Source organism: Lathyrus oleraceus, chromosome 4 (genome assembly GCF_024323335.1).
Source record: "Lathyrus oleraceus cultivar Zhongwan6 chromosome 4, CAAS_Psat_ZW6_1.0, whole genome shotgun sequence".
In the NCBI taxonomy this organism is placed as follows: Eukaryota; Viridiplantae; Streptophyta; class Magnoliopsida; order Fabales; family Fabaceae; genus Lathyrus; species Lathyrus oleraceus.
In genome coordinates this window covers 59,186,968-59,201,909 of record NC_066582.1, presented here as the reverse complement: position 1 = coordinate 59,201,909, position 14,942 = coordinate 59,186,968, and the positions used below count along the sequence as shown (strand labels likewise).

Here is a 14,942-nt window from a genome sequence, read left to right as displayed (position 1 = left end):
TGTGCTCGTTCCAACACTATGACAGTTAGTACGATTGTGACCTGGTTGACGGCATGAACTACATAATCGAACCATTTTGTTCGACGTATCAATTTTGGTTTGAATACGGGTGCTATTTAGGCGACCCTTTTTCTTTCTTCGTATAACTTCATTGTGTCAGAGAATGTCCCATTGATATTCTGGTCAGTAATCCTCTTTTGTAACAACTGAAAAACTAATTTTGTAAACATTGGATAGGCTTATGACTTTGTAAACGTCAGATAGTAAGTAGGATGGATTCCTTCAAACCTTTGAACATGCCGCAATGGCATGGGAGTAGGGCATACGAAAGGCTTGGAACTTTCCGCAGTCGCACCAACCTCTATCTAGTTCCACTCTATATTGTCTCATAGGCATGCCTTCATTGCGATCCATGGACTCAGCAACATTGTACCAACCTTTAGTATGGTCAAACACCGTGACCACGTATGTGTTTGCTTTGGCAGCTTCGTGTCTAATGAATTTCATTGAAGCATCACTGAACAATTGCCCAGATTGCAACACTGAACTCCATTTGGAACGTCTTGTCTCAAACATCGTCCCTAGCCTGAAATATGGTGTCTGCGCTAAAGCGGTTATAGGTACGTTTCGGATGCCTTTGAAGACAGAGTTCATTGATTCCACAAGATTTGTTGTCATGTGGCCCCAGCAGTCTCCCCTTCAACTAGGGCAAAGGCGATTGGAAAAATGTTATTGTTGCCATCTTCTGCCAGTGCCATCAGTAACGTTCCTTTATATTTCCCATACAATCTCCCAAGAATCACTCCTCTTCCGGTACGAAGCTGACAACCTGAAAAGGCAGTGCTCATTTCGACAATAAACTTTGTACCTCATTGCATTAGTTCTATCAACTCTGTAATCAGTTGATAGTTCCATGTCAAACTTTTTAATAGCTTTTACACAATCTTTTTTAATTCCCGAAAGTACTTGTAATACGGTTAATATTATGTATTTACCGTTGTTACGAAACATAAATAAGGTAAGCACATATAGTTGGGGTTCAGCTGTTTTGGCCCATCTATATAGTGCGATGTGTAAAAATGTCAACAAAAAAAATACTTGTACGTCTTATTCATGCGCATATTTGCTACAAGCATGAGGTTGGTCAAGAATGTCGCCACTCGCCCCGGTAAACGAGAAGCCATTCATATTCCCGTTTGCAACAAAGAAGTTTAAAACTTTACCATATAACTAATTAGACTTTATATTACAATTAACTGTAAATAATATTTTTCAATTATTTTTTATCTAGGTGGTCAGTTAGAGGGGTGAACTACAATAGGTGTTTGAAACACGCTATAGTAGTCTATCGCAATCTATTGGATCACATTGGACCAGACGATGTAATACCCCTACACAACTCTATTTAGATTTAAAAATAATTATCAAATTATTTATCATCTAATCATGTCGTATTGTTGTACAGTTTATCTATAGGCCATATATGGGTCTTGATCATCAGGTTAACCATGATGGTGATGCAGTTTGGACAGCAAAAACATCAATTATCTGGTTCACTACTGTGGAGATGCACCAGAGTGACCGGGTAAAATTGCAGTTCGGCATGCAGCAATAAATTCCATAATCTCCAACGTGTTTGGGAGATTGGCATCAAAAAAGAGTCGATGCCCAATGGGATTATTCCGACTAGAGAGACTTCGCAAAAGAGATGTGTCGTCATTGGAGGAATCAACGACAACGCATCTTAAACGAATCAGCCATATCGGGTGCTAGACCAACTCAACAGTATATGGCATGGTTAGGCCGGTTACAACGCAACAATTTGTGTCTGGGCCAAGGTATTTGATTGATCCACGCCAACTAGATTCATCATCATACGCCCAACAACAAGTCCTCGTCCAAGAACAATGTCAAACCACCTAAACCAAACGACCAACCTCACACCATCACCCTACCACATACACCCAACAACCAAACACCCAACCTCGCAACTCATTCATGTCACACACCCAACCTCAAAACCAAGAATCAAACCCTACCCACCAACAACCATACGCAGCCAACACAACAGTTTATAGCTCAGATGATTCATATAATTCATGTCATCGTAGCCCCACCAATGACCATCCAAATATCCCATCACCACAACACCCAACTATTGTTTTACACCCCAGGAACCATTGATTCGTTTCCAAAACGATTCAATGTCCCAATTCGGGAAACTATACCGTCCACAATTCAGCCAACCACATCGACCCAACTACGACAACATGGGCACCGAACTAAATTACGGAAGCGCCGTTAGCGAGAACCCCCAGCTATTTAGAACAAATGATGACACATCTATCAAATACCACTGGACCTTCCACCGGACCTTCAGACCAACCACCATTAGATCATGTCAGCACTCAAAGACCCTAAACACCTTAGAAAAATCGTGGAAGACTTCGAAGACAGACTAACGCACCTAGATATGGAACAAGGGACGTTTCAATCGGGTCGATCATTGAATTTCCTGTCAATTCCATGTAATTTTTATTATAGCATAAATATAATTTTTATTTTTAATATTTTTTTTATTTAATTGTAAAATTAACATTTAAAATTAAAAAAATAAAATAAAGGTGCATGCGCCAAATGCATTGGCGCATACACTATGTAGTATATGTATGCGCTAATGCATATAACACCACACATACATGCGCCAAGAGGCATGACACCTACATGCATGGCCATTAGGAGCATGCGCCAGCTCCAGTGGCGCCTCCTCTTAAACCTAAATGGATATGTCAGTTTAACGCATCAGTTAGGAAATATGGTTATCTTGATTTTTCTTTTGAAAAAATAGTTATTTAGAGATTTAATTTGAAAAACATGGTTATTTAAAAAAAATCCAAATCAGGATTTCATTTTTAAGGCTTAATTTTGATTGCTAAAATTTCAATTTTTTAACGAATTTGATTAAATCGATTTGGTGGATAAATTGGTGGATTTGATCACTCCGGTATTTATTGACATATAATGATAGTGTAAAAGTAATTTATACCGTCGTTTAATCTGAAACGTTAGATATTACAAGGAGTTTAACTTTTGTTCTAACTACCTATAAAATAATACAAATAGATGACGGTGATGAATTGACTGTGTGACGTATTAATTAATTTCATAAAAATATTCAAATTTTTTTATAAAATTTCCAAATATTATTTTTTAATTTTTGTAAAAAATTATCAAAATTTTAATATAGTACATGAAAAGAAGAATTATATTTTTATTATTGAAAAAAACTATTATGTTATAACATTTTTCAATACTCCCTCATTCGAAATGATAAGACATTTTAAACATATCACTAGAATTATGAAACGTAATTATTATTGCATGAAAGAAAAATCATACATAACTTTACAATATTATCATTCATTAATTATATATGGAATAAAAAAAAATTAGAAAAATAAACAATAATAAATGTTTGAAGGTATATTTAAAAATTTATTCTTATGATTATATAATGTTCTCCTTATTATTATAAAAATGACAATAATTTGACAATATTATGATACCTAATTTCATGTCTCAAGAAACAACAGTGTAGTAGCTACGTGTCATTGATGACAGTTATTAAAGGCAGTGAAGGAATACAAAAGAATTCAGTAAGTTTCAATTAACAATAAATGGATAACTGATTTGGTGTTGACAGTGAAAGCTGGGACTCTTGGCATCAGGAAGAATCATTTTCAGAGGATATAATTGATTTCAGAAGACAATATCAAACATAATTGTAGAAGAAAAGAACTCCATTGAAGGATCAAACATGCATAAGAGGTGCAGAAATATTGAACCAAAAATACACTAGCTACTACCCTGTCGTGTCCTGATACACTCTTACTCTAAGTTTTCATTTAATGGTATAGCATGGCGGCGCGGCCCCTCACCGCTACACTATTGGTCCCTGAAGGTATTTTTCACATCTCTGTTAATTTCACTATGATCAAACTTAATTCATACCTAGTTTCAAATTCATACACCTCTTTCAAATTCAAAAAGAATACAAGCTGAATAAAGCAATCATATTTTCCAACTGCAAAACCAATGGATCTCTTGGATCAATTATTCATAAAAATACAAAACTAGTGATATAGGCCAGAATTGTGACTTAAACCCAAAACGGTTCCAAGTTCCAAATACGCAAATTTCAAAAATACAATCAAACTCAATTCATCAACCAGAGAACCATTTTCTAAAATTAGAATTGCGAACCTACATGTCAAAATACTGCAACTAGAATGACATTAAGAAACATAATACGTCTGGTTTTGACAGCACCACCAAAATGTATATAAATATTCATAACTTAACCAAGCACAAGATGCTAGCATTCTCCCTAATTTAGCTTTAACAACTTCGATGTTTCCTTAAACCGTTTCACATACCTTCGCTGGAAATGTGCATCAGTCACGTTAAATGGTGTAGCTAAGCTAGCACCCTCCTTAATCAAACCTTTGGATAGAAGATACTTCACAATCAAAGCCCTTGGAGTAAGCCTTTTCTCTATACTATACCCAAAAAGCGTCGGTGCAGCCATCAGCACAGAAGCATCCCAACCGAGCTCATCGACCCAAAAACTCATCACTGCATTGAGTTTCTCCGGCGACCTGAGCATAAAGTTGGGTTGCCTCTTAAAAGCATTAAAAATTGCATCTTCAGAGCAACCCCATCTCTTCAAGACATCAATTTTGGCATCCCATTGGGATTTTGTGATAGCCCTTTTGGCCAATAATGCCACACCAAAACTGACTTTGGAAGTGTCAAACCCTAATTCCTTAATTTCTTCCACAGCTTTTCTCAAATCATTAGAACATATAATCGAAGGTCTAGTCCTAAGGAAATGGTAAATACAAGAAGGGGTTACCCCAAAATCAATTAAAAATTGAAGATTTGGTTTCATGCGACCATCACTAATGGAAGTGGGACAAACAATAATTGAATCAACAGCTTTTTGATCAGAGGGACAGAAACTTCGTACCAATTCAAAAGCAGGGATGATGTGTTTCTCAAGGCTTACACGAAGGAAACGAGGGCTTCTGATGACGGTGGCGACTATGTCGGTGGGAGAAACGCCTTTGGAGGATAAAAATTGGAACTTTGGCAAAAGGGATTTGATGGGGTTCGAGACTAAAAGCTCAGGATCCTTGAGGATGATGGTTTGTATGTGGTGATTGAAGAAACCGTGGTTTTTGAAGAAGGAGACAACGGAATCGGGTTTGTCGGGGGTGGTGAAATGGATGCGTTTTGATGCTTTGAGAGCGTCTTGTGGAGATAAACCGCAATTGTTGGTGAGGTAGGATATGGTGAAAGAGTTTTGAGTTGAATCTGAAGTTGTGGAGAAGGAATTGAGAGAGTGGAGAAGGTGACATTTTGGGGTTTGGGAATGGAGAAGAACTCTGAGGCGGGGATAGAGAAACATCAGTTTTTAAAATTTTCTTCGAATTTTTTAACGTAATGTTTTTTTGTTTGAACCTGTTTGATGCGATAAAAACCACGTTCAAGTTCTTGACTCTGTTAATTTTGCATAAGGGAGTTTTTTTTGGCAGTAATTAGGGGTGTTCAAAACCAAACCAAACCAATAGAAAACCGCAAACCAAACCAAACCAAATCGAAACCGCAAAAAACCGCATTTGGTTCGGATTCGTTTGGGTCTTTTTTTAATAAAACCGCACGGTTTGGTTTGGTTTGCGGTTTGTATTTTGCAAACCGAACTAAACCAAACCAAACCGCATTATGTTACAACCCAAATTTTACTTATCCCACATCCAACCAAAACATCAAACCTAGTATGCCTTAACCTTACAATTACAAACAACATCAAACCTAGTATACCTTAACCTTACAATTACAAACGATTTTCTCTTACTCACGCTTAGGGTTTCAATTTCAACCTTCTTAAATCTCTCATAGTAGTATCACACATTCTTCTCGTCTTCTTTTCCATGTAGGTTTCGCCTATTCTACTCTAATGAGTCATCTCTTATGTTCTTTCTTTTTCATCTTTTATGTTACTATTTTCTCTTTTAATTATATTTTTATCGCACATTTCTTCTCAATCTCGCATCTCTTATGTTCTTTTTTTCATCTTCTCTAATCTCTCATCTCATATGTTTTTTATGTTTTATTATAATGTCTTCGATATTATTTTATGATACTATTTATATATGTTTTTTATTCCATTTTTGTCTAATCTAATTTTTTGTATATTGAATGAAACATTTTTGTCTAAATATGATGAGTTTTGATGTTATTTAGTCATGTATGAATGACTAAATACAAGGTTATGTTGTTCTCTATAGGTGTATGTATGGCACAATAAAAATATTATAAAAAACCGAACCAACCAAACCAACCCAAACCGCATTGGTTTGGTTTGGTTTTATTTCTAAAAGCCAACCGAACCAAACCAAACCGCATGCTTTTTTCTCTTGCGGTTCGGATGATTTTTATCGTCAAAACCGCCCAAACCGCACCGCGAGCACCCCTAGCAGTAATCGTTCCATCTTATAGGGTGCTATTCTGATTTATATAAAATTAAAATAAAAAAAGAAAAAGAAAAATAACTAATAATATTATGTTATAAAGTTAAAATACACAATAATTGATAAAAAAATTAACGACTTGTCCGATCGAAGCACCCATGTTTCACATCCTGATGCGTTAGCATGCCTTCGAGGTCTCCCACGATTTCCCTGAGGTGTTTGGAATCTTTGAGTGTTGACATGATGCAAGGAGGCTAGTGTGAAGGTCCTGCGGAAGGTCTAGAGGTATTTAACAAATTTGTCATAATTTCTGCTTAATAGATGGGGTGCCTCCAACGACGCTGTCGTAATTGTTGGACGAGGATTTGTTGTTGAGCGTATGATGACGAAACTCATTGGCGTGGATCAATCAAATACTTTGGATCTGACACAAACTGTGGTGTTATAACCGACCTAAACCAAGCCATATAATATTGAGTTGTTTTAGCACTATGTATGATTGGTTCGTTTAAGATTTGTTGACGTCGATTCCTCCAATGACGACACATCTCTTTAGCGAAGTCTCTCCAATCGGAATAATCTCATTGACCATCGACTCTTTCTTGATGGCGATCTCCCAAACACGTCGGAAGTTCTGTAATTTGTTGTTGCATGCCGAACTAAAGTTACACATGGTTACTCTGGTGCATCTCCACAGTAATGAACCGGATGGTTGATGTTTTTGTTGCCCAAACTGCAGCATCGTCGTGGTTAACCTGATGGTCAAGACTCAAATACAACCTCTAGATCAAGTGTATAAGAAATTGACATGATTAGAGGATATGTAATTTAATAATTTTTTAAAATCAAAAGTAGAGTTGTTTAGTAGTAATAAGATGTGTGAAAAATAGAAGGAGGTTGAAGAAAAATGAAAGGAGATATTAAGAAGATGTGTGAAAAATTATGGGAGGGTGATGTTGTATTTATAGGCTTGTAAAGGGAGCAAGTCACATTCATTGGCGCATCCACTGAGTGGATTATGCATGCGCCATTGCATGTGGCGAATTAGACATGCATGTGTCACTCTTAGTGGTGTCTTTGTTCAACTAAATCATTGCATGCGTCATAGCAAATTGTGCATTAGTTTATTTTTTCGGAAAAGTGGTTATATTGATAAATACTTTCATTTAGTGATTATTTTTGTATTATTTTTGAAAAATATGGTTATTTTTATTAAAAAATCATACTATTCTCCGCATCGAAAATTTTAAAATGTTCCTAAATTTCATATATGCATTTCTACCTTAAAAATCTGCAGCAATTTCTTGTTAATGTATAGGTGAATACAATTAAAGATTGTCTCCATTTTTCTGCTTTCAAAAAGTCCTCATGCATTCTTTCTTACTCTAATCTATTTAATTGTAGCAAATTTAAAGATATTTATTTTAATTATTTGTAAGAAAATTAATTAAAATTTATAGTTCTTCTAAAATCAATATTTTTCAAAAATTCAGAACTTAATATCAGACTCAAGTCAAAAGAAAATATGTGGTTTCGTCTAATACAGAAGTTAACTTTCGAATTTTCCTGATATGCATTGTTTGATTTTGCATATTATATCCATTGGATTTGACTTCTTTGATTATGATATGATTTTTCTAGTTTAATTAAAGATAAAATGTGACAACCAAGAAAGATTGAGACATGATATAGTGGCTTATCATGCTTCTGTTCGGAGAGAAAAAGTTAGATCTTTGCGTTCAGTCGTTGGTGCCACTTCATTTGATGCAGAAGCACCATCTTTCCCAGTTCACGTGTCTCCAACATCGTCTTTCCGGAAGCATGTATACTTTGTTTCTGCCCCAGAAACCCCAAAAGTCCAACCTGTTGAACCTGATATTGTCTTTCCTAATGTTTTTTCAATAGGCCCCTTAGACAACTCACTACTTTAACAATTATGTATACTTTATATAAATGGATTAAAATATAAGGTTTATAAAAATATGTCAAATTTATAACAAACTTATTTCCCATAAGGGAAACTTATTGTCCTTAGTTCGGAACTTAACATTTGAATTCTCCACTGAGTTGTGAAATAAACACACTATCATGAGTTCAAAATGTGTCCAAGAGTTACTCCAGAACTTAACTTTCGGACTCACTCTTCCATCAATCCAAAGATTTGAATATGGACTATTTTTTGACAAAATTGGGGTAGCTTACTTACGAAGTGTTTAGGTATGTATTAAAGGCATCAGGAAGTTAACTTTTGGATAGTGTCAATGGCGTTTTCGAGTTTAATAATGGTGGCTCTTCACCATTAAGAGTGGGAAGAGCAACCTCATTCATTTATTGCAATAATAAAGCAATAAAGAGTATAATGGGTCAAACAATGACCCATAAACTTTCAACCATATGAACAAACTTGATTTGAGCATACTCAAACACTTTCAATCTATGCTCCACACTTTGAGCCATCATGGTCCAAGTGGCGCTATGCTCCACGCTTTGAGCCATCATGGCCCAAGTGGCGCTACGATTTTGATCTCCCATGACGATTTCAAAAAGGACATTGCAAGCAATCTTACAGAAAGCACAGTTGGAGCAACAATCAACACAAAAATACATACCCATTATCATCGCATGAATTTGTGCTTGAATAAATTTATGATGAGAATTACCAAAAAAAACATAATAACAAACAACATGCAATAAATATAAGACTCTCAACTTGCAAGAATATTTGAAAAGCAACAATAAATATATGGCAAAAATTTTAGCAATTGAAAGCTAATAAAAACCCCCCTAAAGCAAGGGTAAAAATCACAAGTCTTCCAAACCAAATAAATAGTTTTACTATAATAAAATGAGATTACAATATAGTCTCAAAATAGTGCATAAATATTGTCAACAACCAGGTATTATTTTATCCAAATGGTAAAAATGTAGTACTTACATCAACTAATTGTACCAACAACACATAAAATATCTAGCCTTGTGCAAATAATTACTTACATCAAACTAATCATAACATATGCATAAGGAACCCATTCCATATCTACTTTCTCATCTTCACTATAAGGTATTTGTTTAGAAGTTAATTTCAACTTTTTCTAAGTCTACACACATAGTTTTTCTTACGTTCAACAAGAAAATCATCAAGTTATTTTGTATAAATTTATTCCTCCAAAATCACCATGAAGTAAGGTTGTTTTCAAATCCATTTTCTCTACCATTAAGTTAATAGAAGCTACCAAACTCAACGTAATTTTAATTGATGAAATCCCTTTTTAGCACCCTTTCTATGGCGGAACTTTGCACCACCAATATAGTTTTATACCTTAGAGATTTATAGTTACTTTTGCCTTTCACTCTATAGATCCACATATTTTCCAAAGCCTTTTCGCCTTTTGAAAACTTCATTAAATCATAAGTGTGGCTCACCATTCTAAACATTGTCAGCAATAGTATATGAATTAGCATCAGACAAGCAAGTTGGATCAACATCAAACAATATATTATCTTTCTCAAGTGTAGTATTTTTCTCCACCTTATCAATTTCTTCAGTAGTTTGGTTTTCCATGAACATAGCATCACAACTCTTGATAACCTTTTTGCTTATAGAATCATACAATTCATAACCAAATTCATCTTCGACATAACTGATAAAGATAAAATAATTTGACTTTTCATCCCAATTAGATATTTCATCCTTTAGAGCATGCACAAAATCCTTACAACCAAAAAAGTCTCAAACGATCATAGCTGACATTCTTTCAAAATCCAATCTTAAACCTCATTGTTGGAAGCCACAATATGAATAAGATTAAGATCATGAATGTTGTGTATAATATGGATATATATGCTTGAAAGTACAATAATTTGCAACCGTTAGATGTTCATGATATATTTGATGATGACAACATTATATGTCAAAAGACGTGATATGAAATTCTTATCTATCAAGAGGAAGCAATGATCAATCTATTCTATCACAAATTCATTTTTAAGATTAAGATAGTAATCTATATTCAAATAGGACAACACATAATGTCAAACGACGTTCGGTTAAATCTATGATGATCTCTGTTTTAGTAATCCCTAGTGCTACCTTAGTGCTTTCGAGTGAAAAATATATGAGAATTTTTGTGTGATGGTGCAATGTTATATCTTTGTAATATCTTTTGAAGAAATTTTTTTTTGACTCAGAACTTAACCAATTAAAAGTTCTTGGTTGGTTCTTAAGATTAGCCAGATAAAATTTTCGTTTGGTCCTTGAGCTCAGTCTGATGAAAAAGTTATGTTCGATTTTGAGATTAGTCTGGTGTAAAATCTTTTGTTTTGTTTAGGAATTAGTCAGTGTAAAGTCTCATGTTTGATTGTGGGCATAAGTTGCGAAAAACTCACATCTTATAACGCTAAAGTAAAAATTCTTGAGGATAAGAGTAGGTCAAAGTGATTAGACTAAACTTGTATAAATCTCTCGTACATACTCTCTTTCCTTTATCTCTTTACTGTCTATTGCTTTATTTTATTTACGTTTTATCTATTTGTCTTCCTTATTTATTTCTTCTATTATGCTGCTCAAACTCGTGTGTTTGGAGGCACTTGTCCAACAAGTGACATCATATGTTAACTCCTATTATAAGACTAATTACCTTAAAAGGTAGAATGATGATTTCATATATATTTGTTTTATATGAAGCTTTTCTTAAATACACCTTGATGGTAAAAGGTTTAACCTATGAAAAATTATAATGAAATCTTTTTATAAGTTGTTGATTTTAAATTATGGGATTTCGTTATTAATAATCTATTTATCCCTACTCATATCGTTAATAGTGAAGTATTAGATAAACCGAGTAATCTATCGACTAAGGGGGAAAAATAGAAAAATCAAACTTAATTTTAAATATGAGGACTTAATGATGAGTGCTTTAAGAACTAGAGAGTAACTTTTTGTTTTTAATTGTAATTCGGACAAGAAATTATGAGACACTTTTGAAATGACCCACGGAATCTTTTCAAGATCCAACAAGAGAGAATGAACATACATATCCAAGAAGATGACTCACAAAATGAAAGTGGAGATCATCTTCACACATGATTATCAAACATTGGAATCCTTGAAAATTGTTTTAGAAATTTGTATCCAACAAATATCTCAGACTCAGGAATTGGTGTTAGAATTCTGATCCAATACTTGATTCGAAGGATAGAAACGTTTGTGTTGAATTTCAAGAAAAATCTATAAGGAGAAAATTATCTAAAACTAGAGATAATCCAACTTATAGAAAAGGAATAAAACAATTCAAGGACATCCTAAGAATCTTCACCATCTTCATCCTCATCAAAAAAGACTACTTGAAAAAATGATTGAAAGATCAAATATCAATGGGTTGTTTGAAAGAACTATACAGTAAATGAAAGATCCCTTAAAGAATCAACATTCTAAAGAATTTTAGGAATCATCAAAAAGAATCTTTAAAGAAGAGTTAATGGGAGAGACCTCAAGAGATTCATGCAAAGATGTATTCGAAGTCACCAATGAAGAAGATTATTGTTAGGTAACAACCCTAATGTATTATCAAATGTTTAAGTTAGGTGTTAAACTTAGTAAAGAGAATGAGAAATTAAATATTATATTAATTTTCTAGAAAATAATAATAAAGAACTTAGAAATGAAATAGCTGAGATCATAAGACAATCAGTGAAATGTGAAACCTGTGTTTGGTTGAAAAAGGAAGTAAATAGCTTGCAAGAAACACTAGGTAAATCTACTAAGAGAAGGTTCTGGGAAAGAACCCACACCATAGTGCCAAATAGTCATACAAACTAGAGTGAGCTGCTAAAGAAAAGGTTCTGGGAAACAAGACAATTACATAAAAAACTGAACCAAAGACTTAACTTATTCTATTATCTGATTTCAATAAAATAAAAATAGAAGGCAATCAATATAAGCTTATTCATAGATTCATGCGAAAAACAAGAACACCAGATATAAACAGTGCATTACCTCAAACAGATTGAAACCAATCTCCGTGCAGGAATAGTTATTTACATCTGTTTAGTTTCTTCAACAGAATCACAAAAACAAATATGAAATTTTATCATTAAATGCTCACTTGCCTCAAAACCACTAGGTTGTCTGTTCTTCTTGAAATAGATAAATATAGGAATATGAATTGTAATTGTATCAAGGCCTCGGATATGTTTTTCATTTCAGACAGCAAACAAATAATGTCCCTTGAAGAATTAAGTTTAGGGTTCTAATAGATAGGACTCAAAATATGCAAAGGAAAACTGAACTGTATTGATCCTGAATCATTGAACCAGAAAGATGAATTCTGTTACATGGTATATTAAAGAAACTGAAGTGGACATATAACAATCCATCACGTAAGACATAAATTGTAGTATGGAATAAAACAATCCTATTTTCCAACCACAAAACCATTTACTCTCTTGTGTCATATACTTATTAGGTTAAAATAACACAAAACTAGGGAAATAAGTCAAAACTGTCATGTACCAAAAGCTTAAAAGGTTACAACTTACTACAACACCACTCAAGTAGAACAAGATGAATACACATAATATGGCTGGTGTATACGGCAACACCAAAATATGAATTTTTCACAACTTACCCAAGCACTATATGCTAGCATCCTTCCCCTGATATAGCCTTAATAGCCTAGATGCTTCTTCTTCATAACAATTCACATACTTTTTCATGAACAACTCATCCGACAAATTAAACGGTGTATACAAGCTAGCACTCTTCTTCATCAAACCTTTGGATAACAGATACCTGACAACAGAAGCCCTTGGAATAAGCCTTTTCTCTAGACTAAATCCGAATAGATCCGGCGCTGCCAAGAGCAGGGAAGGATCCCAACCAAGCTGTTTGATCCAAAAACTCATGACCGCGTCGAGTTTATCCTTAGAACGTAGCATAATCTTAGGGTTCCTTTTAAATGCAAGTAAAATTTCATCTTGGGACCAGCCCCATTTCATCAAGACATCAACTTTAGCATCCCACTGGGATTTGGTAATACCCCTTTTGGCTAATAATGCCACACAAAAATTGTATTTAGAAGGTTGAAACCCTAATCCCTTAATCTCCTCCACAACCTCCCTCAAATCAGTAGAACAAATCACAGAAGGTCTAGTACTAAGCAAATGGTAAATACTCGAGGAATTGACCCCAATATCAAGCAAAAATTGAACATTAGGTTTCATGCGAATATCACTAATGGAAGCAGGACATATGATAATTGAACTAATAGCTTTTTGATCAGAAGGACAGAAACCTCGTACCATTTCAAAAGCGGGGATAATGTGTTTCTCAAGGCTCACACGGAGGAAACGAGAGCTTCTGGTGACGGCGGCGACTATGTCGGAAGGAGAAGCGCCTTTGGAAGCTAAAAATTGAAACTTTGGGAGAATGGTTTTGATGGGGTTGGAAAGGATGAGCTCGGGGTTCTTGAGAATGATGGATTGTATGTGGTGATTGGAGAAACCGTGAGTTTTGAAGAAGGCGATAACGGAATTGGGTTTTTCAGGGGTGGAGAAACTGAAACGAAGTCGTTTTGATGCTTTGAGAGCGTCTTGTGGAGATAAGCCACAGTTGTTGGTGAGGTAGGAAAGTGTGAAAGATTTTTGGTCTGAATCTGAAGTGATGGTGGTGGTGGTGGTGGCGGCGGAGAAGGGATTGACAGAGTGGAGAAGGTAGCAACATTTTGGAGTTGAAGAGAGATGGTTGAGGTACACAAGAGCTCTGAGATGGTGAGAATGAAACATGATATCGGAGGGAGACTCAGCAAAATTATTACGGCAACAACTTGCGCAGGCAGTGATTTGGAGCAGTCTCTCCCACAATCATCGTGTACAATCAAAATTTAATTGAAGTGAGAATTGATTCTCTATGATCTATTGAATAATAAATTATAGTTTAAAAATCATGTTTTAATTTACAAGTTGGTGATATCCTCTGATGTGAATACTCTGGGTAATAATTTCATATTAGTTGAAAACGTAATAGTGTGGGTAATAGTCTCGTATTTGTTGAAAATGTGGAGGCTTAAATATTTATAAATGGGAGAATTCACTCGCTTATAACTTTAAGATTTTGGTGAATATGTGGTGTTTCTATCACAAAGATATTGTTCTCAAAGAAGTCTCACAATGTTCAATATTTCATAGTGAAAAAATTCCCCCAACATATGGTATCATAAACCTTTGGTTTGAGAAAGGGACTGACTTACTTGTATCGAAAGTCAACGGCGGCACAAAGGCGGTGAGTAAGAAATGTTCCATTGAAGAGTGTCAACGACGCCACAAGGGTGGTGAGTAAGAAACGTTATATGCGGTACAAGAGTTTGTGGAGTAAGAAGAACTTCCACTTGAGGGGGGACATTATGAACTCAC

General features: G+C 34.8%; 2 protein-coding genes across 2 annotated transcripts; both read right to left on the bottom strand.

Annotated features, from left to right (window-relative positions):
* Positions 1–4,063: 4,063 nt before the first annotated feature.
* LOC127073325 (uncharacterized) lies at positions 4,064–5,526 on the bottom strand. Its single transcript, XM_051014475.1, has one exon. It carries the CDS (start codon positions 5,468–5,470, stop codon positions 4,388–4,390), a length of 1,083 nt encoding a protein of 360 aa, XP_050870432.1. The 5' UTR covers positions 5,471–5,526; the 3' UTR covers positions 4,064–4,387.
* Positions 5,527–12,803: 7,277 nt separating this feature from the next.
* Positions 12,804–14,456, bottom strand: LOC127073324 (transcription termination factor MTERF5, chloroplastic). Its single transcript, XM_051014474.1, has one exon. It carries the CDS (start codon positions 14,313–14,315, stop codon positions 13,167–13,169), a length of 1,149 nt encoding a protein of 382 aa, XP_050870431.1. The 5' UTR covers positions 14,316–14,456; the 3' UTR covers positions 12,804–13,166.
* Between the last annotated feature and the right edge of the window lie 486 nt (positions 14,457–14,942).

Coding starts and splice junctions, on each gene's coding strand:
- LOC127073325 (XM_051014475.1), bottom strand. CDS start 5,470: ATGTTTCTCTATCCCCGCCTCAGAGTTCTTCTCCATTCCCAAACCCCA.
- LOC127073324 (XM_051014474.1), bottom strand. CDS start 14,315: ATGTTTCATTCTCACCATCTCAGAGCTCTTGTGTACCTCAACCATCTC.